The sequence below is a fragment of the Triticum aestivum genome, chromosome 5A (genome assembly GCF_018294505.1).
Source record: "Triticum aestivum cultivar Chinese Spring chromosome 5A, IWGSC CS RefSeq v2.1, whole genome shotgun sequence".
In the NCBI taxonomy this organism is placed as follows: Eukaryota; Viridiplantae; Streptophyta; class Magnoliopsida; order Poales; family Poaceae; genus Triticum; species Triticum aestivum.
In genome coordinates this window covers 437,353,428-437,372,625 of record NC_057806.1, presented here as the reverse complement: position 1 = coordinate 437,372,625, position 19,198 = coordinate 437,353,428, and the positions used below count along the sequence as shown (strand labels likewise).

The 19,198-nt window shown below is 40.9% G+C and overlaps 1 protein-coding gene across 1 annotated transcript; it reads left to right on the top strand.

Moving 5' to 3' along the window:
• Positions 1-13,017: 13,017 nt before the first annotated feature.
• On the top strand, positions 13,018-19,128 carry LOC123103834 (5'-nucleotidase domain-containing protein DDB_G0275467). Its single transcript, XM_044525513.1, has 13 exons — positions 13,018-13,245; positions 13,355-13,507; positions 13,615-13,751; positions 13,858-14,007; positions 14,258-14,359; positions 14,838-15,002; positions 15,198-15,308; positions 15,709-15,806; positions 16,144-16,267; positions 16,659-16,748; positions 16,849-16,893; positions 18,274-18,594; positions 18,765-19,128. Exons 1-13 carry the CDS (start codon positions 13,161-13,163, stop codon positions 18,792-18,794), a joined length of 1,611 nt encoding a protein of 536 aa, XP_044381448.1. The 5' UTR covers positions 13,018-13,160; the 3' UTR covers positions 18,795-19,128.
• Positions 19,129-19,198: the final 70 nt, after the last annotated feature.

The window sequence follows — 19,198 nt, the reverse complement described above, 5'->3', positions numbered from 1 at the left end:
TTTTTCTTTTTTTTTTCACCGGTGCACTTACAAACTAGATCCACTTGTCAGAAATCATGTCAACACACCTAAATGGTGGATTAGACCTGGCTGCAATAAATTACCCCAATATATGATGTTTTGTGCAACAAACCTGTAAAGTGGGTGTTTTATGCAACAAACCTGTAAAGTGGGTGTTTTGTGCAACCCTAGCCCCAAAAGTAGATGGTTTGTGCAATTTCCTCCGTCGGGCGAGCAGCGTTTGCGTGGCTGGAGGCCAAAATCAGGGCTTATTTGATTCAAAGAAATTTTGAAGGATTCTAATCCTCAGGAATTTTTCCTATGTGGGTTGTTTGATTCGTAGGTTTGTAAACCATAGGAATTTTTTCATCGGATTCCTTTGCACTAGATTTCATAGAATTTTTTTTCATCCACTCAAACCTCTTTGAAAGAATCCTACGTTTTTTTATGCACAATCAAATACTTGTATAATCCTGTAGGATTCAAGACGACATGCCACTCTAATTCCACATTCTTCCTATTCCTACGTTTTGAAAATCCTACGAATCAAAGAGGCCCTCACTGTGTGTGTTTTTGCTACTAGTAAGAAAGACCAAAATTATTGTTTTGAACTTGTTTTGCTGATCAAATTAAGTGCATGATCTGACCTTTTTAAAAACTCTGGCACGATATATGATCCCGACCAATCAGTGGCAGAGCTAGGCAAAAGGTTCTGGGGGCCAAAGGCAAATCACGAAAATCTAAGGGGCCAACAACTATTTTTTTCTCTGAATCTATGCCTCCTCAGAAAAAAGTGTTAAAATAATAATCTGACGATTATTAGGGGAATCCCCGCTCCTGCCGCACGTGATGTCTCACGTTTTATGGTAACCGTCTCCGACGGTTGCTCCCTGGAAAGACGCCTCTAGGAACCGACGTATCCCTTCGAGGCGACTGTTCACCCTGTATATATGTGTACAATCCAACATCAATAAAGGATACTTCGATTCATTTGTCTCTCTGATGGTTGTCTCTCTCGTTCCTTTACAATCAACTTGTAACACGTTATCAGCACTGCTCGCGAGAGCGATTCCGATGAGAAGAAGCGGAAGAACAGGCAAAAGGTGAGAAGAAAAATGCCTGGTTTCCTGTCTTTTTTCTTCTTCGCCTGGCTCGCGACGCCAGCCGTCGCCGCCGCTTCATCGCACGCAACTGTCGCCACGGTGTGGGCGGACGTCGCCGCTTCCACCGTCGTGTGCGCGACCTTCGCCGTTTCCGGCGTGGAGGTCGAAACCAGCGCCACCAGGATCTTCGTCGCCACCACCGAAACGGCGTGGGGCCGTCGAACCAGCCTGTGCAGCCACCTGCGCATCTGCAGCCCGATGTGCCCGCCTGGCTTCTCGCCGGTCCGGCAGCACCAAGGCTCGAGGATGACCCGGAGCTGGCCGCGCCGCCGCCGCCGTTTTAGTGCTCGGTACACGGCTGGGTCGTATGCCCCCTGCATCAGTACAACTTGGACGTCAGGACCGAGCCGGTCGTGGAGGAAGCCGCGCCACCGCTGCTGCCATCTCCGACCCCGCGGTCGTCGAGGTCGCCGCCCGCGACGCGCTGGCCTCTGGCTCCTCCAACCACGGGGTTATTGATGCCGAAGCACCGCGTCTACCGTCCCTGACGCCGGCCACCCTCTCCAGCCCGCCGTCGGCTTCGCCTTCAAGCGGCCGCGGCCGAGGCCGCCGTGCCGGCGCGTGGAGCCCGGCCGCGCTTGGGCTCGCGAAAGGCGTCTCCAACAGCGTCGCGCCGGGCACTCCACTTCCCGGAGGATCCTCCGACGAGGACAGGCGCGGTGGGAGCTCCTCCCGTCGCATGTGATGCGGCTATGGTGATGTCTGTCTCGGTGCTATCGGGAGTTTGGGGATGAATCGCTGGGATTTTTTTTTCCTTCGGTTGGCTCTCCTTATCCACTCTTTTGACTAGCACCGGACTGCCCTACGTGGCCTGGAGCCCATGTGTTGTCGCTGGGCACCCATGTGCTGCCGACAGTAGGCATCAACAGGATTTCTTTATTTGCTACTTGCTTGATCGATGCATTAGTACTAGTTCAGTATGTGAGCAAATAACACTAATTCAAGCAGTAGTTTTATTCCTGTTTAGATTGTTAAATTCAGTACAACTATTTTAGTATTGTTTTCTGTTGAGTACAGATGTATTCCAGATCCTAAATTGATGTAATATTTTTCCACGTTTATCATGAGTCGAGATTTATTACGTCCATTTGCAATTGAGATTTTTAATCTCTTGCAAAGACAAATTCAGTACATCAGTACTGTTCTGCTGAGTACCAAATTTTCATCTGGGAATAATGGCATGTTCTATGTGTTTACCACATATCAAGTTCTCTTGAACATGTTTTTGCGATTGAGATCAACTTCTCTTGCAATATCAAACTTGCAAAATTTTGAATATTTCTCCCTCATTATATTTGGAATCATAAGGTAATGAGTTGGGATCTACTGCTTATTTGCAGACTATCCCCTCTTACTCTGAGGTCTACGCTTTGTCAAACTCAACAAGCGATTACCTTCAACGTGTATTCCTTATATCTAAATTGTAGCATACACAAGGTAATGGCCATGCAACCTATTACTATGAGATCTAAGTGATCTTCAATGTGTTATGTTCCCATAATTGAGGTTGAGCATTTTCAAGTTATACACTTGAGTCAAATTTTTGCTTTCTTATTACAAAACCATGATGGTTTTTAATTTACTTCTTGTAAATTAATTATCTCTGGCTTGCCCCTATAAGTAATTGATGGCTAACAATTTGAGGCACTTGCCCTCAATGACCACAACTTACTTAAGCGGGTCATGGACATTAAGATCAGTCTTGCATCCCATGGGATAGCGCGTGCAATCCAAGACACGCCACCGGGATGCAAAGGACCTCAAGGGTAATGGTTTGAAACTCACTTCAAACCCTCAACCGGACACCATCAAGCTGTCATGAGACCCTATGAGCATGGAGAGCATGATGGTTGAATATGCATCAACTGACATGTTTGGAGACTATACATTTAGTCCCTTAGTCTTCTTAGTGATCTATTTATTTATGTCCATTTATGATGTTCTAATAAGAACATGATTATTGTTGTCATCATATATTGTATATCACAATATACTGTATCAGCACTTTGATACAAATACATTTGTATGTATTCTATATATCTGACAGTGATTTTCATATTGAGAATCTTCATGTCTATATATAGATTTCTACGGGAGTCAATCCGATGAAAAATGATATGTGCCTTGTGGACATATGCACCACAAACTTTATACTCAGGGAAGTCCAATTTTTCCACTCTCATTGAGAGAAAGGAGATATTTAAATCGCTGGACGCAATGAGGTTTAACTCGTACCCTACTATGAAGGTATCCGTCAAAAATAGTTTCCATAGCGAAACTTATGATGACAACAAAGAGAAATAACTTCTCTTTACCATATGCAACGGATATGGCAAGCACATTCTATGTGTATCATCTGGATTATACTACACATAAGACTCAACCCGTAGCACATGTTGTGTACGAGATAGTTTTGCAGAGTGTCTTGTACATGACAAACTTGGCATACTCGCCTTGGTCATCGAGACATTGGGTTGAAACAGAAACTATCAGCAATTCCAATAGTTTATGATTATTATGATGCTAAATTCTAACATCATTTGGATTTTATGTGCACTACAAGTGACACAAGGGAAGCTAATTTTAAGGCTCGCACACCTTAAAGTCTATGCTGAACCACTCAGACTCCTTGAATGCATCAAGTTGAGGTAAGTGGCTCTTCCCATCCATTGACTAGACTGTTCAGGTATTCCATGGTTCTAAAAGACATATCTACATGATGGTCTTAAATGTGTGCTTTATTCACACGAAACCATTGGCTCATTATCCTGACATCGATTTCAAGCAAATCGAATGGATAACATTGCAGAATTCTCCTTGAGTGCATTCTCTATGGCCCTTGGATTGAGTAGCAATTTGTCCTAAGGTCTAGACTCAAAATGGTCTGGTAGACTCCTATCCAAAGAGTTAAGCTCATTGCATTATCTTTACTTTGGAATTGCAACTTGCCAACTTTACGTTGGAGTCATGCAGTTTTACACGCTCATGACAGAACTGCATAATATTATTCCCCTCTATCTTTGATATGTGGATATCTATCAAGTATTTCCTATCTGCGGTAATTCGGTTGCATACCGATATCACCACCCCGGCATACATCATTGGCCCCTCAACATATAGTTGGGATCTATGTGAGGAATAACTGTATTTCCGTCAATACCTCAAGCCCCCGCACGGGGAGTTATTCAAGGTCAGTATGCTGATTTAATGAGGAATATTTCTAGGCATTAGGGGGAGATTTCAAGTACCATAAAGAATGCCAAGAAATTAGTGGAATGTTCAACACATTTCTACCTCAAATCCATGTATTCAAAGATCTGAACTATGCGTTCAGAAGATTTGCAACACATTGCAAATAACCTGCCAGATTCATTTACTGACTATAAAGGTGTCACACAATCCTACAATCCTACAAAAGTACGCCTGAAAGAGTGGAGGTACCAATAAAATCCACTCCACTCCCCGTTCAAAGCAACAGGGGGAGATGTATGGCAGAAGTAAGTCGGGATTCAGCTTATCACAAGCAAGGATATCAAGGCCTGTGAATCAGTAAATGCAAGTCAACTTCATGTTGGCAGACACCTAATGGGTAGTATACACCCAGTGGACGGAAAACCTCCACCAACCCAGGTCATAGTGCACACAATGACCGGGACATCGGAATACCCGACTCAATCGCATTGGGAAATCGCGAGCAGTCACCATGGGTAACGATATTTCCGTCAACTATATATTGATATATAGATTCTGGAGAATCATATAACCGGAAGTCTACAATTGTCGACATACATTTCTCAACTAGATTGCAAAAACCTTTCAAATGATTCAAATCCAAAGACCATGGCCATGGCAAAGTGTGAACAACACTCGGACTGAACTCAAGCAAAGGGTATAGTCTAGATAGAAATGATCTTGCTCAATAATGGGAAGGTATTCATAAGCAATACCTACACCAGTTTTCTTCTGGAAACAGAATTGAGAACAATGAGGTGGTGAAACAAAGAGCAAGTATTGTAGCACAAGGGTTCACGCAGATACCCAACTATTCTCCGGAGGTGGAATCTCATTCCGATAACTTATATAATTGGCAGTACAAAATCGTCTATCTCTGCAGTTGATAGATGTAGTGATTACATATGCATGTGGATCACTAGATTCAGACATATATGATTGATTTCTGATGGAATCTCAATTCTGAATCGAAATACAAAATGCAACATACATTGTGTAAAACTAGTAAGTCACCATACGACTTTTTGTGGTCGGTACATATGGTACAACCGACGTAGTGAGTTCCTTATACAAAAGGATTACTCCTGCAAAGATGATTATCCATGTTTGTATGTCTGCAATGACGACACATGTAATCATCTAATGATGAAGTTTAAATGAAGGATTTGGGTAAACCAAAACACCGCTCGTTACTGCAACTTGAGCACCTTCATTCATACATTATGGTATGCTATGTTGTCTATATCCAAAATATATTGGAAAAATTCATTGTGGACAAATATTATCCATCCATAACTCATGGTAGTTCATTCTCTAGACGTAGAGAAAGATCTATTTAGACCAAGAGATGATGCAAATGAGATATTGGGACTCAATGTTCCATAGTGCCACTGGATCCACCAAACAAAATTGGTTGGTACTCAAGAATATCTTTCGATATCTCCAAGGCATCAAACATCTTGTCCTGGTTTTTCAGTTTCACAGAAATGTGAACACCGATATCATTGGATACATCGATCAGATCCCCACTATGTCAGATCGTAGACAAGCTTAGTGTTCCTACTAGGTGTGGTAGCCCTCTCATGAAAAGTCTTTGAAACAGACCTCATGGCTACATCCACCAACCATTATCTCAACGATAATGTTTCTTGTGTTGCCCGGATGCAAACAGGTTACATAATAAGCAATATCACTATATTGCATATCTTGCAAGTCAAATCATGCAACTGATTTGTTCACCAAGTCTCTACCAGTTTTTACATTCCATGAATGTGTAAATGGAATTGGTATATGACGACTTCGGAATTTGCAAGAATCAGGGGGAGTATCTTCCTGAATTGTTCCTGCTCAATGCATCATATTATACTCTTTTTTCCTTCATGAGTTTACTATATATGTTCTCATAAAGGTTTTTAATGAGGTAATATCAACATAAGGTCATATGTCATACTGTCTGTTTTCCCCACCGGGGTTTTTAGGGAGGTATATACGACATATTTATTGACCTCTATATTCTGTGGAATTACTTCACATTGAGTAAACAGAGTCAATAATTATTATATGTTGGATCATTTTCTCCTTAGTTTTCCACTGGGTTTGAAGGAGTTTTACCAACATATCCTACTCTACTCCCTCCATTTTTTCCCACAGGGTTTTTGGAGGAGTCTTTAATCAAGATGATGATGATGGATTCATATGTCAAGCGGTGATTAGGGAGAGTGTTAAAATAATAATCTGACGATTATTAGGGGAATCCCCGCTCCTGCCGCACGTGATGTCTCACGTTTTATGGTAACCGTCTCCGACGGTTGCTCCCTGGAAAGACGCCTCTAGGAACCGACGTATCCCTTCGAGGCGACTGTTCACCCTGTATATATGTGTACAATCCAACATCAATAAAGGATACTTCGATTCATTTGTCTCTCTGATGGTTGTCTCTCTCGTTCCTTTACAATCAACTTGTAACAAAAAGCACACCTACCCCGCCCGCCGGCTGATTCGCGTATTTCCCTTCAATTTCCGTCGGTTGACTCTTTGATCACACTACAGCTCGACTTCTGGCTTCTTCCAGTTAGAGTCTATGCATGTTGACTCCAGGCTTCCAGTACTCCACGCATGTTCTTTGTCTTTTTGACAAAAGAATCCACGCATGTTGAATGCTGGGTTTGATTTACGTGGATCATGTACGTTATCATGCGCGACCGATTGCTTTGCCCGTTAGTCACTTGCGTGCGTACACGCGCCCCTGAATTTGAAATTAGGGTCAAGTAAACGACGCGAGAAGATGCAATTTTGGACCTTCGCAGCAGAAAAGATGCTGTGGTACGTGCACGCGGTCAGGTGCCTGCACGTATTGCGTGGAGAAAAACAAGCGACCACGTGCGAAATCCAAGTCCCGCCGAGAATCGAAATCGAGTCCACCAGCTTGTTTTTCTGCACGCCATACGTGCAGGCACCTGACCACCAGCAGCTTGTAGTACTACTACCACGATAGCACACGCAACGGGACGCTGAAAATTTCGTAGGGGGACGTAGGTATGTCGAGGCACCTTGGCAGGCGTAGGATTGCCACGCAATTCAGAAATTCGATGGGTGTCATGCATGCCTTTAGTGCTTAATTACTGTACGTGGGGTCAATGCATGCAACATGCTCCATCCAAACCACCTCCCATACTTTTTCTTTTGACTTTCAAGTTTGAATCTATATACTTTTCAACCAAAAGTTTAATTTTGTTTTGTTTGTGTATTCGTGTTTCTTGCAATGAGTGCTTTCAAACAAGACCACTTTTGAATACATTTTGGCATTTTTTTATCAAAGTGTCAAATATTGAAACTTGACATTTGTAATATTAAGCTTTTGCCAAGTTTCATATGAATCAACTCAATTTATAATATTAAGTTTTTGTTAGGGTTTAGGGTTAGGGTTTAAGTTTTAGTATTTGACACTTTCTCGTTTTTAGGGCCCATGGCACACTGTAGCGAGACGGCAATTGTAGCTGAGTTTTGTATTCACTCGGTTTTTTGAAAACATGGGAAGATTAATTGTTTTGAAAAAATGTGAATATTTTTTCAATTTTTGATTTTTTTAAACACAATTATTTTGAATTTTTTTTTGAAAAGCAAACAATTTTTGGAGTTCCATATAGTTTTTGAAAAATGCAAACAATCTTTCGATTTGCCAAACATATCTTAAATATATTTTTTGGAAAATGCGAACAATTTTGATTTTTTGATTTAGTTTGGAAACACAACAATTTTTTTCTGACATTTTTTGAAAAACACAAAAAAAAATAATGTCAGAACAATTTTTTAGAAAGCAACACTTTTTAAAAAATTCAACTATTTTTTACAATTTTTGAAAGAGAGAATAACAAAAACCACAGAGGGAAATAGACGAAAAAGACAAAAAGTGAACAAAACAAAAGAAAAAATGCAAACAAACGCCGAACTAGAACCTTGTAGGAAGTTCCTAAAAGCGGTCTAAACTGAGCTAGAAGCTTTGAGAAAGTTCCTAAAACAGGGATTGGTAGAAACGTGTAATAGGTTAAATGGGCCGGCCCATCTCGCCTTTCGTCGCTTGTTCCTTGTGGAAAATGTCGATATTTCGGTGCAATGTGGGTCACGTAGGATTTTACACTACGTGGGTGTGTGCATGTTTTGCTCAAAAAAAAGTTGTGTGCATGTGCTAGCATAGTGGGTTGCGATGCTAGTCCTTAGCAATCTTGCATCATGGCCTGTCTGCGTACATGGGTGCCCCCTGGATTTTGGGGGCTCGGGGCGGCCACCCCTTCGACCCCTTCTAAGGGTCGACGCAACAATGATCACGACGACCATGAGCAAACTTGTCTACTCGTTGCCGGCTTGGGCAGAGCATGGCGGTCAGGCACATTGTCAACGTATTTGGTGGTGCAATGGTGATCGGTCACGAACTCATCCATGTCGAGGACCATGGTGGTGGTGGCAAAGAGATGCGGTTTGAGGACTACACAAGTTGGTGTTCCAGCTCCTAATTCGAACTATACTTATTGGACAAAAAAAGACAAAATCAGATGTGAATAGTATCAAATACTATTCACCCCAAAGCTGACACTATTTATAGTCGAACTTGTCTTTTTTGAATCTCTAACTGTAGATCGAGTTTTGAGCTGAATTTTTTTGTAGTTATAGACATGCCCCGCATGTATGTTCTACATTTTTTTCAGATTTTTTTGGATTGTATAAATATGAAATGTTTGGGTTGATCCTGCGATCTCACCTAAAGGGCTGATCCTATACTAGTCTCCCCCACAGAGAAGTGGGTTGGCTTTTGTGGGTCAAGAGGAACAGACCGAGTTTGACCCGCTCTTAAAGGTGGTGTTGAGCTGAACTGGTAAAGCCGAGTTAGGGTGTAGAGTGGGACCTGCCCCTAGCTCATAGGAAGACCTCCTATAGTACATACGCAGAGAGAACTGGTTAGAAGGGTTCGTCCCATACTAAGGAAGAAGCCAATGAGTGGAGTTCTATATGGAAGATTAAAGTCCCGTCAAAACTTCGAGTTTTTATCTAGCGTTTGGCACGACATTCTATCCCCTCTGGAGAGGTTTTGCAGCGTAGAAATATGGCAACTAAAACAACATGCAACTTCTGTGGGGCGCACGATACTTGGAGGCACGCCCTCCTTGGCTACCCCCTATCGCGCATCACGTAGCCTCTTTCTTTGGAACCAGTCATCAATCAGCTAAGTTTAGTACAAGAGGATAGTGAGAAGAGATGTTGTTTACCATACATGATGTTATGCAAACAGAAGATCTTGTCATACTAGTAGTGACTCTTCGGGCTATCTAGGGTGCTCGCAGAAAAATAGTACATGAAGGTATATTTCAGAGTCCTTTTGCAATCCATGGTTTTATTTCATCGTACTTGTGCGAGCTGCAAGTGATTACACCCAGCAGCGTTATTTTGAATGTAACAGCGGCCCGACCATCACATTGGTCAGCACCACTTTCGAGTTTCTCCAAGTTCAACGTGGACCCAACAGTCGAACGAGGTGGTATGTTTGGAGCAGTGGGTGCTATCTCCAAAGATCATTTGGTTGTATTTTTGAGTGCCTCAACAATTTTCTTCACCAAAATTGATGACTCAACTACTCTAGAAGCCTTAGCCGCCAGAGAGGCCCTCGCTCTAGCCGAGGATCTAAATTTGCAGCACATCCACATCACATCAGATTGTAAGGCTGTGGTGGATGATATCAAGAAGGGAGGTGCGGCTACCTACGGTCCTATTATCCTGGAGATCTAGCAACATTTAGTAGTTCTTACTTCTTGCAATATAGTCCATGAATTTAGGAATTCAAACATTGAAGCTCACGGTTTAGCAAAGCATGAGTTGACTTTAGGCCCTGGCCGCCATGTTTGGTTAGGTCAGTCTGAGGATCTTCCTTTCGTCCCTGTAAACGTGACGACGGTTGAATAAAACTTCGTAAGATCATCTCAAAAAGTAGTGCATACATAACATAAATAAGACCATATGTTTACGGGAGCACCTATTCGGTGCTTCACGCGTCTGAAGCGTCGTTAGTGCTCGAGCACACCCTAGGCGGGCCACAGCCCCCTAAGTCACTAGGTGGCTGCTGATGACGCGCTTGCCAGCATGTATTGGTTTACAAAAAAACAGGTTTTTTATAGATGAAAACTCCTATAATTTTTTTTAAAAGTGCTCGCAAAATTTAGAAAAGTTCACAGATTTTAAGAAATTTTCTAAAAAGAATTTAGGAATTTCCAAAAGTTAATGATTTTAGGTAAGTTAATAAATTTAAAGAAAGTTCATTTACTTTTAAAAAGATCACGGATTTAAAACATATTCATGATTTTTTGTAAAAAATTGCGCTCATAAAAATCATTACTGAATTAACAAAAAGTTCAAGATTTTTTAAAATGTTCATGAATTTATCAATTTTCTTAATTTAAAGTTTTCAGCAATTTAATTTTTTGTTAGGTTTTAAAAATGTCCATGCAATATAAAAACGTAACCTTTAAAAATGATTTTTTTTAAAGTTCATCATTTGGAAAAGTAAACGAAAAAATGAAAGCCCAAACAAACGGAAAAAGTAAGCGAAGAAATAAAGAAAAACCATGGGTGATTGTGGATTAGCTACTATTTGGAGTTCAAGGAAATTCCTATATTTACATAATGCTTTAAAGTAGCTCCCTCAAGTATGTTCTAGACTCAGACTAACTTGTGGCTGGATAGGTAGGAGGGCAGTGACACTCCTAGCCCATCAAATGCCAAACCACATATTTAACCATTTGGTGTCTCGTAAAGGTGGAATATTCTTCTAGTTGGAGGCAACGTCTCCAAAAGCGATGCACAACCATAGTCCATCGAGGTGCTCATTGGTGTAGAGTGTGCATGCATTTATAAGATTGAGCATATGTATGTATTTGAGAACGACGGCAACAATGTTATGTTTTTCTAAAGAAAACCTATGTTCTAGAATTTTTAGCCATTATAAACTCCTTACAATTACTAAACTTCTTAGGAATAGAGGCCAGGGAGATCTTAATTTCTTTATTCTAAGTAGGCCCTATCTATAAGAGTTTGTTTAGGTCGTGGGTTCTGCAAATGACAGTTTCGGAAATAATATTTCTATTAGAACACTTAAAAAAATCAAGGATTTTTTTTTGGGAATTTTGAAAGTGTTCAATTTTCTTATGAAGTATTAATGAATTTAAAAATGTTCATAAACCTATAAATTCTTCATGAACATGGAAAATATATTAATGAATTCTAGAAAAAGTCCATGACTTATAATTTTTTGTGATTTTTTTAAAATAGTCATGAATTTGAATAATGTGCATTGCTTTTTAAAAATGCTTGTAAATTTAGAAAATGTTCATGAATATGGAAAAATATTCATGGAATTTTTTAAAATGTTCAGAATTTTGAAGAAAATATTTCTGAATTTGAAAAAGGTTCAAGAATTTTAATAATTTTCTTAAATTTCGAAAATAGTCATAGTTTTAAAAATATTCATGAATATTAAAATATGAAATGAAAACAAATATAAATATGAACATAAAATAAAACATAAAAAACAAGACGAAACCTTCTCCAAATCGAAAGGATACACCTACGTGGGCAATCCCAGGACATCCGCGCCGTATGCTTGGAGTGTGAATTACGATAATAACTCTTGGGAGAAAACTAAAATTAATTCCATGACCGAAGAACGGCGTGCGCGTTACCCTGTAGTTACATTCATGCACGATATGAGAAATTGTTCAAGCGCACAGTTGGGTTAGAAGCGTGTTGGCAGCAGGACGGACACTCTCTTTTGGACTTCTTTTAGGAGAGTGGATGTTCTACTCTAGGGTATACTACACCCTCATTTGGAAAAATATATATGAAAAAACGTGATAAAACAAAATCCAAAAAATCTGAAAATTTGAGACATCAAACTATATCAAATGTTCGAGCATATTGCCAAATTTCAGCCAACATTTGAGGAGCTCTCACTAAAAAAACAATGCTCAAAGTGTGCACTTTGAGCATTGTTTTTGTTTTTTTAGCGAGAGCTCCACATACACTTTGAGCATTGTTTTTGTTTTTTTTAGCGAGAGCTCCACATATGTTATTTTTGGGTGAAAAATTACAAGGAGCTCGAACATTTGATGTATTAACTTTTCAGATTTTGTTTGATCAATTTTTTTTCAAACTCGGTTGTAGTACACCCAAGAGCAGTGGCTACGTTACATTACAGCGAGAGTGAAGGAAAGTAGCCAGTACTCTCGAGTTTGGTAAAAAAAATCTGATCACAAAATCACAAAAAAAATCTGAAAATTTGAAACATCAAACCTTATCAAATGTTCGAGCTTCTTGCAAGTTTTCAGCCAAAAATAATATGCAAGGAGCTCTCACTAAAAGCAAAAACAAAATCATCAATGTTCAAAAAGTTCAGATTTTTCACTTTTTTTTTCCAAACTCGGGTGTAGTACACCCGAGAGTAGTGGCTACTTTCCGTTCTTTTAGCTTTCACGGTCACGGGCCTTGGCGTCGGAAAGTGTGGGGCGGTTCGGGCTTTGCACAGCACCGAGAAAAGCCCCGTGCCCACGTGGCCGACACGAGCCAACTCGCTCCCCCGTGCACCCGGTCCCGCATGTCAGCGGCGGCACCGCACCGCGTCACTTTTCACCGCCCGCAGGAAAACCAGCCTTCTCCCGCCCGCCTTATTGGCTCGCTGTCTCCACCACTCCTCTCCCCTCGCCGTCGACCGGCCGACCGACCGAGATGGCGCCGGCCGCGCGTCTCCGCCTCCTCGCCTCATGCCGCCTCTTCTCGGCGCTTTCCGGGACGGTGCCGCGGTGCCGGCGAGGTCAGCCTGCCCGTCACCGCGCTCCTGCCTTCAGCCCGTTCGACGTAATGCCGCTCCGCGGGATGGGGCTTTTACAACCCGGTGACTGGGTGTTCTCTTCTTGTTCCAGGTCTCCGAGGTCTGAGCACGCTCTCCTCGACGCTGGGGTCGGGCGCCGGCGAGGACGAGATCGAGCGCATCCGCCGCGAGTTCGAGGACGCCAAGCGCAACTACCTCAGCATCCCCGCCGCCATCAAGGACATGCCCAAGATGGACCCGCAAGGTCTGGCCGTTCGCTCCTCCCGACCACCGTGTGCCCCTGTCTTGTTGCTTTATTGTAATGTTTTAAAATGGATACTGAATTTGCTGGTTGGGTTCGCGGGGCTCCAGGCATTTATGTGAACAAGAACGTCAAACTGGACGACCTGCAAGTCTATGGCTTCGACTATGATTACACGCTGTCGCACTACTCCGACCACCTTCAGTGCTTGATCTATGATCTCGCCAAGAAGCACTTGGTCAATGAGGTTTGGCTGTTCCCGGTTCTGGATAGTCTTTTTATTGCATAGCTTGATTGGTGACCTGTGGGTATGTGTGCTGTGAGTGCCTGAATGGTGGTCATTCTCTGTGCAGCTGAAGTATCCAGAGAGTTGCTTGCAGTATGACTACGACAGCAGCTTTCCTGTCAGGGGCCTTTACTATGACAAACTAAAAGGGTGCCTTCTGAAGCTTGATTTCTTTGGTTCTATTGAGCCCGATGGATGCTTCTTTGGACGACGGAAGGTGAGGAGTTCACTAAACTTTCTATGAGCATTCACATGTAAAATGTAGGTTCTCACTAATGTGTCCATTCAAGCTTGGACATTGGGTCTAGTGGAACTTTAATGGTGCTGCTAGAATGTTAAGAATATGATTCTCCACCACTATTCATTTTGCTGATTCTGAAGTTAAATGCAGACAAATGAACATTGTCTGTTGGTGATATATATTCGTCCTGGTGTTGGAAAATCTTACGTGGGTGTTTGTTGACCAGCTAAGTTCGACTGAGATAAAAGAACTCTACGGCACAAGACATATCGGAAGAGATCAAGCTCGTCAGCTTGTTGGGCTGATGGATGTCTTCTGTTTTAGCGAGGTAATTTTGAATTGATCCAAGCCCTCTCTCATATTCATTTTGTTCACTTCTTTTTATATCATTTTCTTGAAGTAGTAAAGCACTATCAGTAGTCGTTACACATAGCCTGAGTTAAGTAGCACACACACACGATATACTTTTGAACTAGCAAAGCACTATCACTGGTCAGTACACATATCTCGACTAAGTAGTGCACACACAATATCTCCCATGTAGTTAATGCTTGATGCATAGATGATGGATGTTTTATCTGTAGGATATTCATACACATTTTAGATGTGTCTGATAATTCTCGTTGGGAAGATAATTGTGTATGTCATTGTGAGTGCTCACCTCCCTTGCAAAGATATATTCCACAGTAATCTGCCCTAGGTTGTTTATAAAACACTGAGAGTTATCCTGCACTCAGTTATAGCTTCATGTACTATGCACAGCTTAATAACTGTTTCTGACAATAAAAACACTCTCATTTCTACAGGCATGCCTCATTGCAGATATTGTTCAGCACTTCGTAGATGCCAAGCTGGAGTTTGATGCTCCTTATGTATATGAGGATGTAAACCAAGCGATTCAGCATGTCCACAGAAGTGGTTTAGTTCACAGAAAAGTTCTTTCAGAGCCTCAGAAATTTCTGTTAAAAAATGTAAGCGGTACTGCATCTGATTATGGCGTTTGAATACTGCCCCCCCCCCCCCCCCCTCTTTGTAGCTAAAATCTTGTTCACTAACACTTTAACCTGATACTGTTTCTCGTCTTATGACATTCTTTTATGTGGTCATGTTTTTTTTAGTCAATGCAACTTTAAAACCATTGCCTCATTTCGTCTTGTGACTTGCAGAGCCAGGTGTTTCGTTTCTTAAAGACCCTACGAGAGAAGGGGAAAAAGCTGTTTCTTCTTACCAACTCACCTTTCTACTTTGTTGATGGAGGGATGAGTTATTTACTAGAGGTCCTTTCTATATTTAAATATGTTTTTTGTGCTTTCTCCATGCATAGTTTACCATTAAAATGAAAGATAATTCTAGTTGAAGTTGACAATTTGATATCCAATATTTCTGTTCAGTAGAAGAGAGTTTTATGCTGCCTTGACCCATTGAAGCATAGTTGTGATTGTGAAACTGTCAAGCCAATTTTCTGCATGCAAATTCTTCATTTGTTTCCATATTTCTTTAATAGCTTGTTTTACTACTACATCGTAGTTGTAGTGTATTTTGTTCTGCCATTCTCGTAATTTTCCTCATGAGACGGTTGTTCCAAATATGAAGGGTATCATATGTGATCTGTTTCTCTGGCCATTCTTCTCCATTCGCATATTGTCAACTTTACCTGTCCATTGGTTGGTTGAGCAGGACCAGCATTTTGATGGGAATTCCTGGAGGGAGCTTTTTGACGTTGTGATTGCGCAGGCAAATAAACCAAGTTTCTATAATTCAGACCACCCATTCAGGTTATGTGGAACATTTCTACACTACTGAAGAAAAATATTCATTTTATCCTTAGCAAAGAACTTCTCCCTCCGTTTCTAAATATAAGTCTTTTTAGAGATTTCAACGTGATCTACATACGGATGTATATAGACATATTTTAGAGTGTAGATTCACTCATTTTACTCTGTATGTAGTCCATAGTAGAATCTCATAGTAGAATCTCTAAAAAAGACTTATATTTAGGAACAGAGTGAGTAGGTCTTAGTAGGCTGCATATTGATGCAAGTTGTTACATGTTCTGCACAATCATTCCACTCCCATTCTGGATTCCTAATTAAGTTTCCTGGCTATCTATAGGGTGTATGACACTGAAAAGGACACCTTAGCATTTACTGCAGTTGACAAGTTTCTGCCAAATGAAGTCTATTACCATGGATGTTTAAAATCCTTTCTGCAGATTACAAAGTGGAGAGGCCCAGAGGTTGGTGTTTCGAATCTGAAGAAGTATCAGTTTCCTCTATATATGTTCACCCAGCTTAAACTTCTGTCTAGAGTGACATTTTTTTCATGTTAAATCAACACAATATTTTTCATACATTTGCACATTTAAATGGTGATTTGCGTACTGCATAGTGGAAGCTGTCACATGATTTAGATTCATCTGTTACATTTTTAGTCTTTTTACTATGTTTCATGCTTAATCTAATTAGGTAATGCCATAACCTTATCATATTGTAAAGTTATTGCAGAGGCCACCATCGATAACCTGATCCCTTTCACACTAACACATGTTTACTCAATACTGACTTGTGGACGTTCTCCACATATGACACAAGTATATCATCTCAGGTCTTTTTTTGAACATGTGTTAGGTGATATACTTTGGTGATCATCTTTTCAGCGACTTGAGAGGGCCTTCCAAAGCTGGTTGGCGAACAGCTGCCGTAATTCGTGAACTTGAGGTAGGTGCAAGATTGCATATGCCAGTAGTCCGTGACGTATAAGCAGCACTATCTTTTTTCCAGCAATCTAACATATTAAGATTTTACGGCTTGACTTCAGGATGAAATAGGAATCCAGAATGGTGACAGCTACCGGTTCCAACAGGTCTGTATATAATATGCCTGTACAATATGTAAAGTTTCTCTTTCAACAGCATTGCTACTGTCATGCGCATGTTAGTCTAGCCCATTAGGGGCCGTGCACCATGGAAAGCAGCCTCAGCTGCTCGAGCTAGCGGCAACAGCAACTTGTTCGTCAACTCTTCGTATTAGCTGGTATCTTATCTCACTAGTTCATATTTTAGGATTGTTATTAAATTAATAGACTGACCTGTCTATAATTAGGAGAGCCTCTAGCTATGAAAGGGCTATTGTAGTCGTTGGCATTAGGCATGAAGATCCCTACCTAGTCAGCGAGTCCATAGTGTCATCTTTCTCCTAAGATCTCTCCTCTTCAGCCTTTCCTACACCATCTGGCCCTTTCCAATGCGGTAATTGCCCCAAAGAACTAAGATACATCACAGCTGTATAGTAGATTGCTCTTTTACCATTCTCCAGGCATGCGGTACTTGTTCACCCATGACCTGTTGTAATCTTTGTCAAGCTCTGTACTGAACTGGTTTCATTTTTTTTCTCCTGCTTAATATATGGCGCAGCTGCCAACTCCTCAAGAAAAATGTATTTTGAAGGGCCAATAGTCAGTACAATTCCTGGCTGGATTAAATAAAGGAAAACTTTAAGCCATTTGGATAAAAAAAATCTGAAGTAATACAGACCCTAATTATCATCTCTTTACACATAGTATCTAGATAAGATGCTAAATATCATATCTCAATAATTTTGTTATCTGGTCTGCAAAATAGTAGGTATATGCAAGTGTCTATTTCACATAGATTAGCAGTTAGATCCTAGTATGGAACGGATCCTACATTCTAGTATGTGATGTCCTCTAATTCATCATCAATTCTTTGAACTTAGCACTGCTGTTATTATCATTTGCAGTTGCAAATAACAGTTGTTCCCTTCCAAATTTACACCAAATATTTTGAACCTGTCATCAGAACTAAGAAGACAACTAATGAATATCTATCAGTAAAACTAATAGGGTTGACTGTATCAACTTGTGGAATTATGTTTAGGAGGTTTTCATTATGGTAAATGTTTAGGAGGCTTTCTTAGGCAGTAGGTATTTGTGGAAGTTATAACAGCTGCCTGAAGTTTCATATGGCACTTGGGGAGTGTGGAGGTAAATCCTAAAGGTCTATCCTGCACTCCTACTGGTACATATCCTCTAAACATGGCACAGAGACAACCAGTTGCAGTGTCGCCCCACAAATTGGTCCATCAGAAAGATGGCAGTACTATTTTTATTCATTAGTATGCTAATTTATTCTAGTATTAATTATACAATTTCGTAGTCCATGTTATTCCATCCACTTCATATTGGTGCTTTATCAAATTGCCTGAAATTTATCCTACACTGCAGGCAAAATTAGGTATAATACATGATCTACTTGGGAAGGTTCATGCAACTGTGGTTAGCACCGAGAAAGGCCAAGTTTACAGAACATTGCTTGATGAGTTGAATGCAGAAAGGCGTCAATGTCGATCTGGCATGCGAGATCTGTTTAATAGTTCTTTTGGTGCAACATTCCTCACAGACACAGGAAAGGAATCATCATTTGCCTATCACATTCATCAATATGCAGATATCTACACCAGCAAGCTTGAGAACTTCTTGTCATATGCCCCTGAATCATGGCTTCATCCACCTCACGACATAAAGATCATGCCACATAATGCAAAGGTAGCTCAAATTCGCCCACTTATGTGGTGTTCACCTGTTCAGTTTATTTTGATATATGTTTAGAGAACCGGCTTGATTTTTAGGGCAGTTACATTTCATTTATTTTGATATACTGATGAATTGAGATGCTGCTGATCTTAGAATGATTTCTTGAACATTTCCTGTTCTAGGTGCCAGCGAGTTTGTTCAGCACCTCATAGTTCACTGTATCCATTTCTTGTGGAGAGCCATGGTAGTGCACTACAGAGTGGTTTTTGTTTGTGGCCATGGGACTCCATACTGTCACTGCATTCGGCTAGGTTATGAAGAAACCAACACAGATTGGATCCAACTGAATAGGCCAGGGAGCAAATCAAGATGTGCCTATTCTTGACTGACGTAAGAATCAGTCTCCAAGTGAGTAGGCGATTCTTTTGTACAATATCGCTGTACAATATTGTTTCAACTATGTGTGTCTTCTAAATACATCCAGGCAACGTAACAACCATCTGTAATGGTTGTCAATAAAAATGTTGGCATATTCATTTTATTAAATCTGCTGTTGTTTTTCAAGATATGTAAAATATTCACCTATACTGCCATCCAGTGATCTTTGCCAACAGCA

Coding starts and splice junctions, on each gene's coding strand:
- LOC123103834 (XM_044525513.1), top strand. CDS start 13,161: ATGGCGCCGGCCGCGCGTCTCCGCCTCCTCGCCTCATGCCGCCTCTTC. Junction 14,008..14,257: donor GCTTCTTTGGACGACGGAAG/GTGAGGAGTTCA, acceptor TTTGTTGACCAG/CTAAGTTCGACTGAGATAAA. Junction 16,894..18,273: donor ACAGCTACCGGTTCCAACAG/GTCTGTATATAA, acceptor CCTACACTGCAG/GCAAAATTAGGTATAATACA.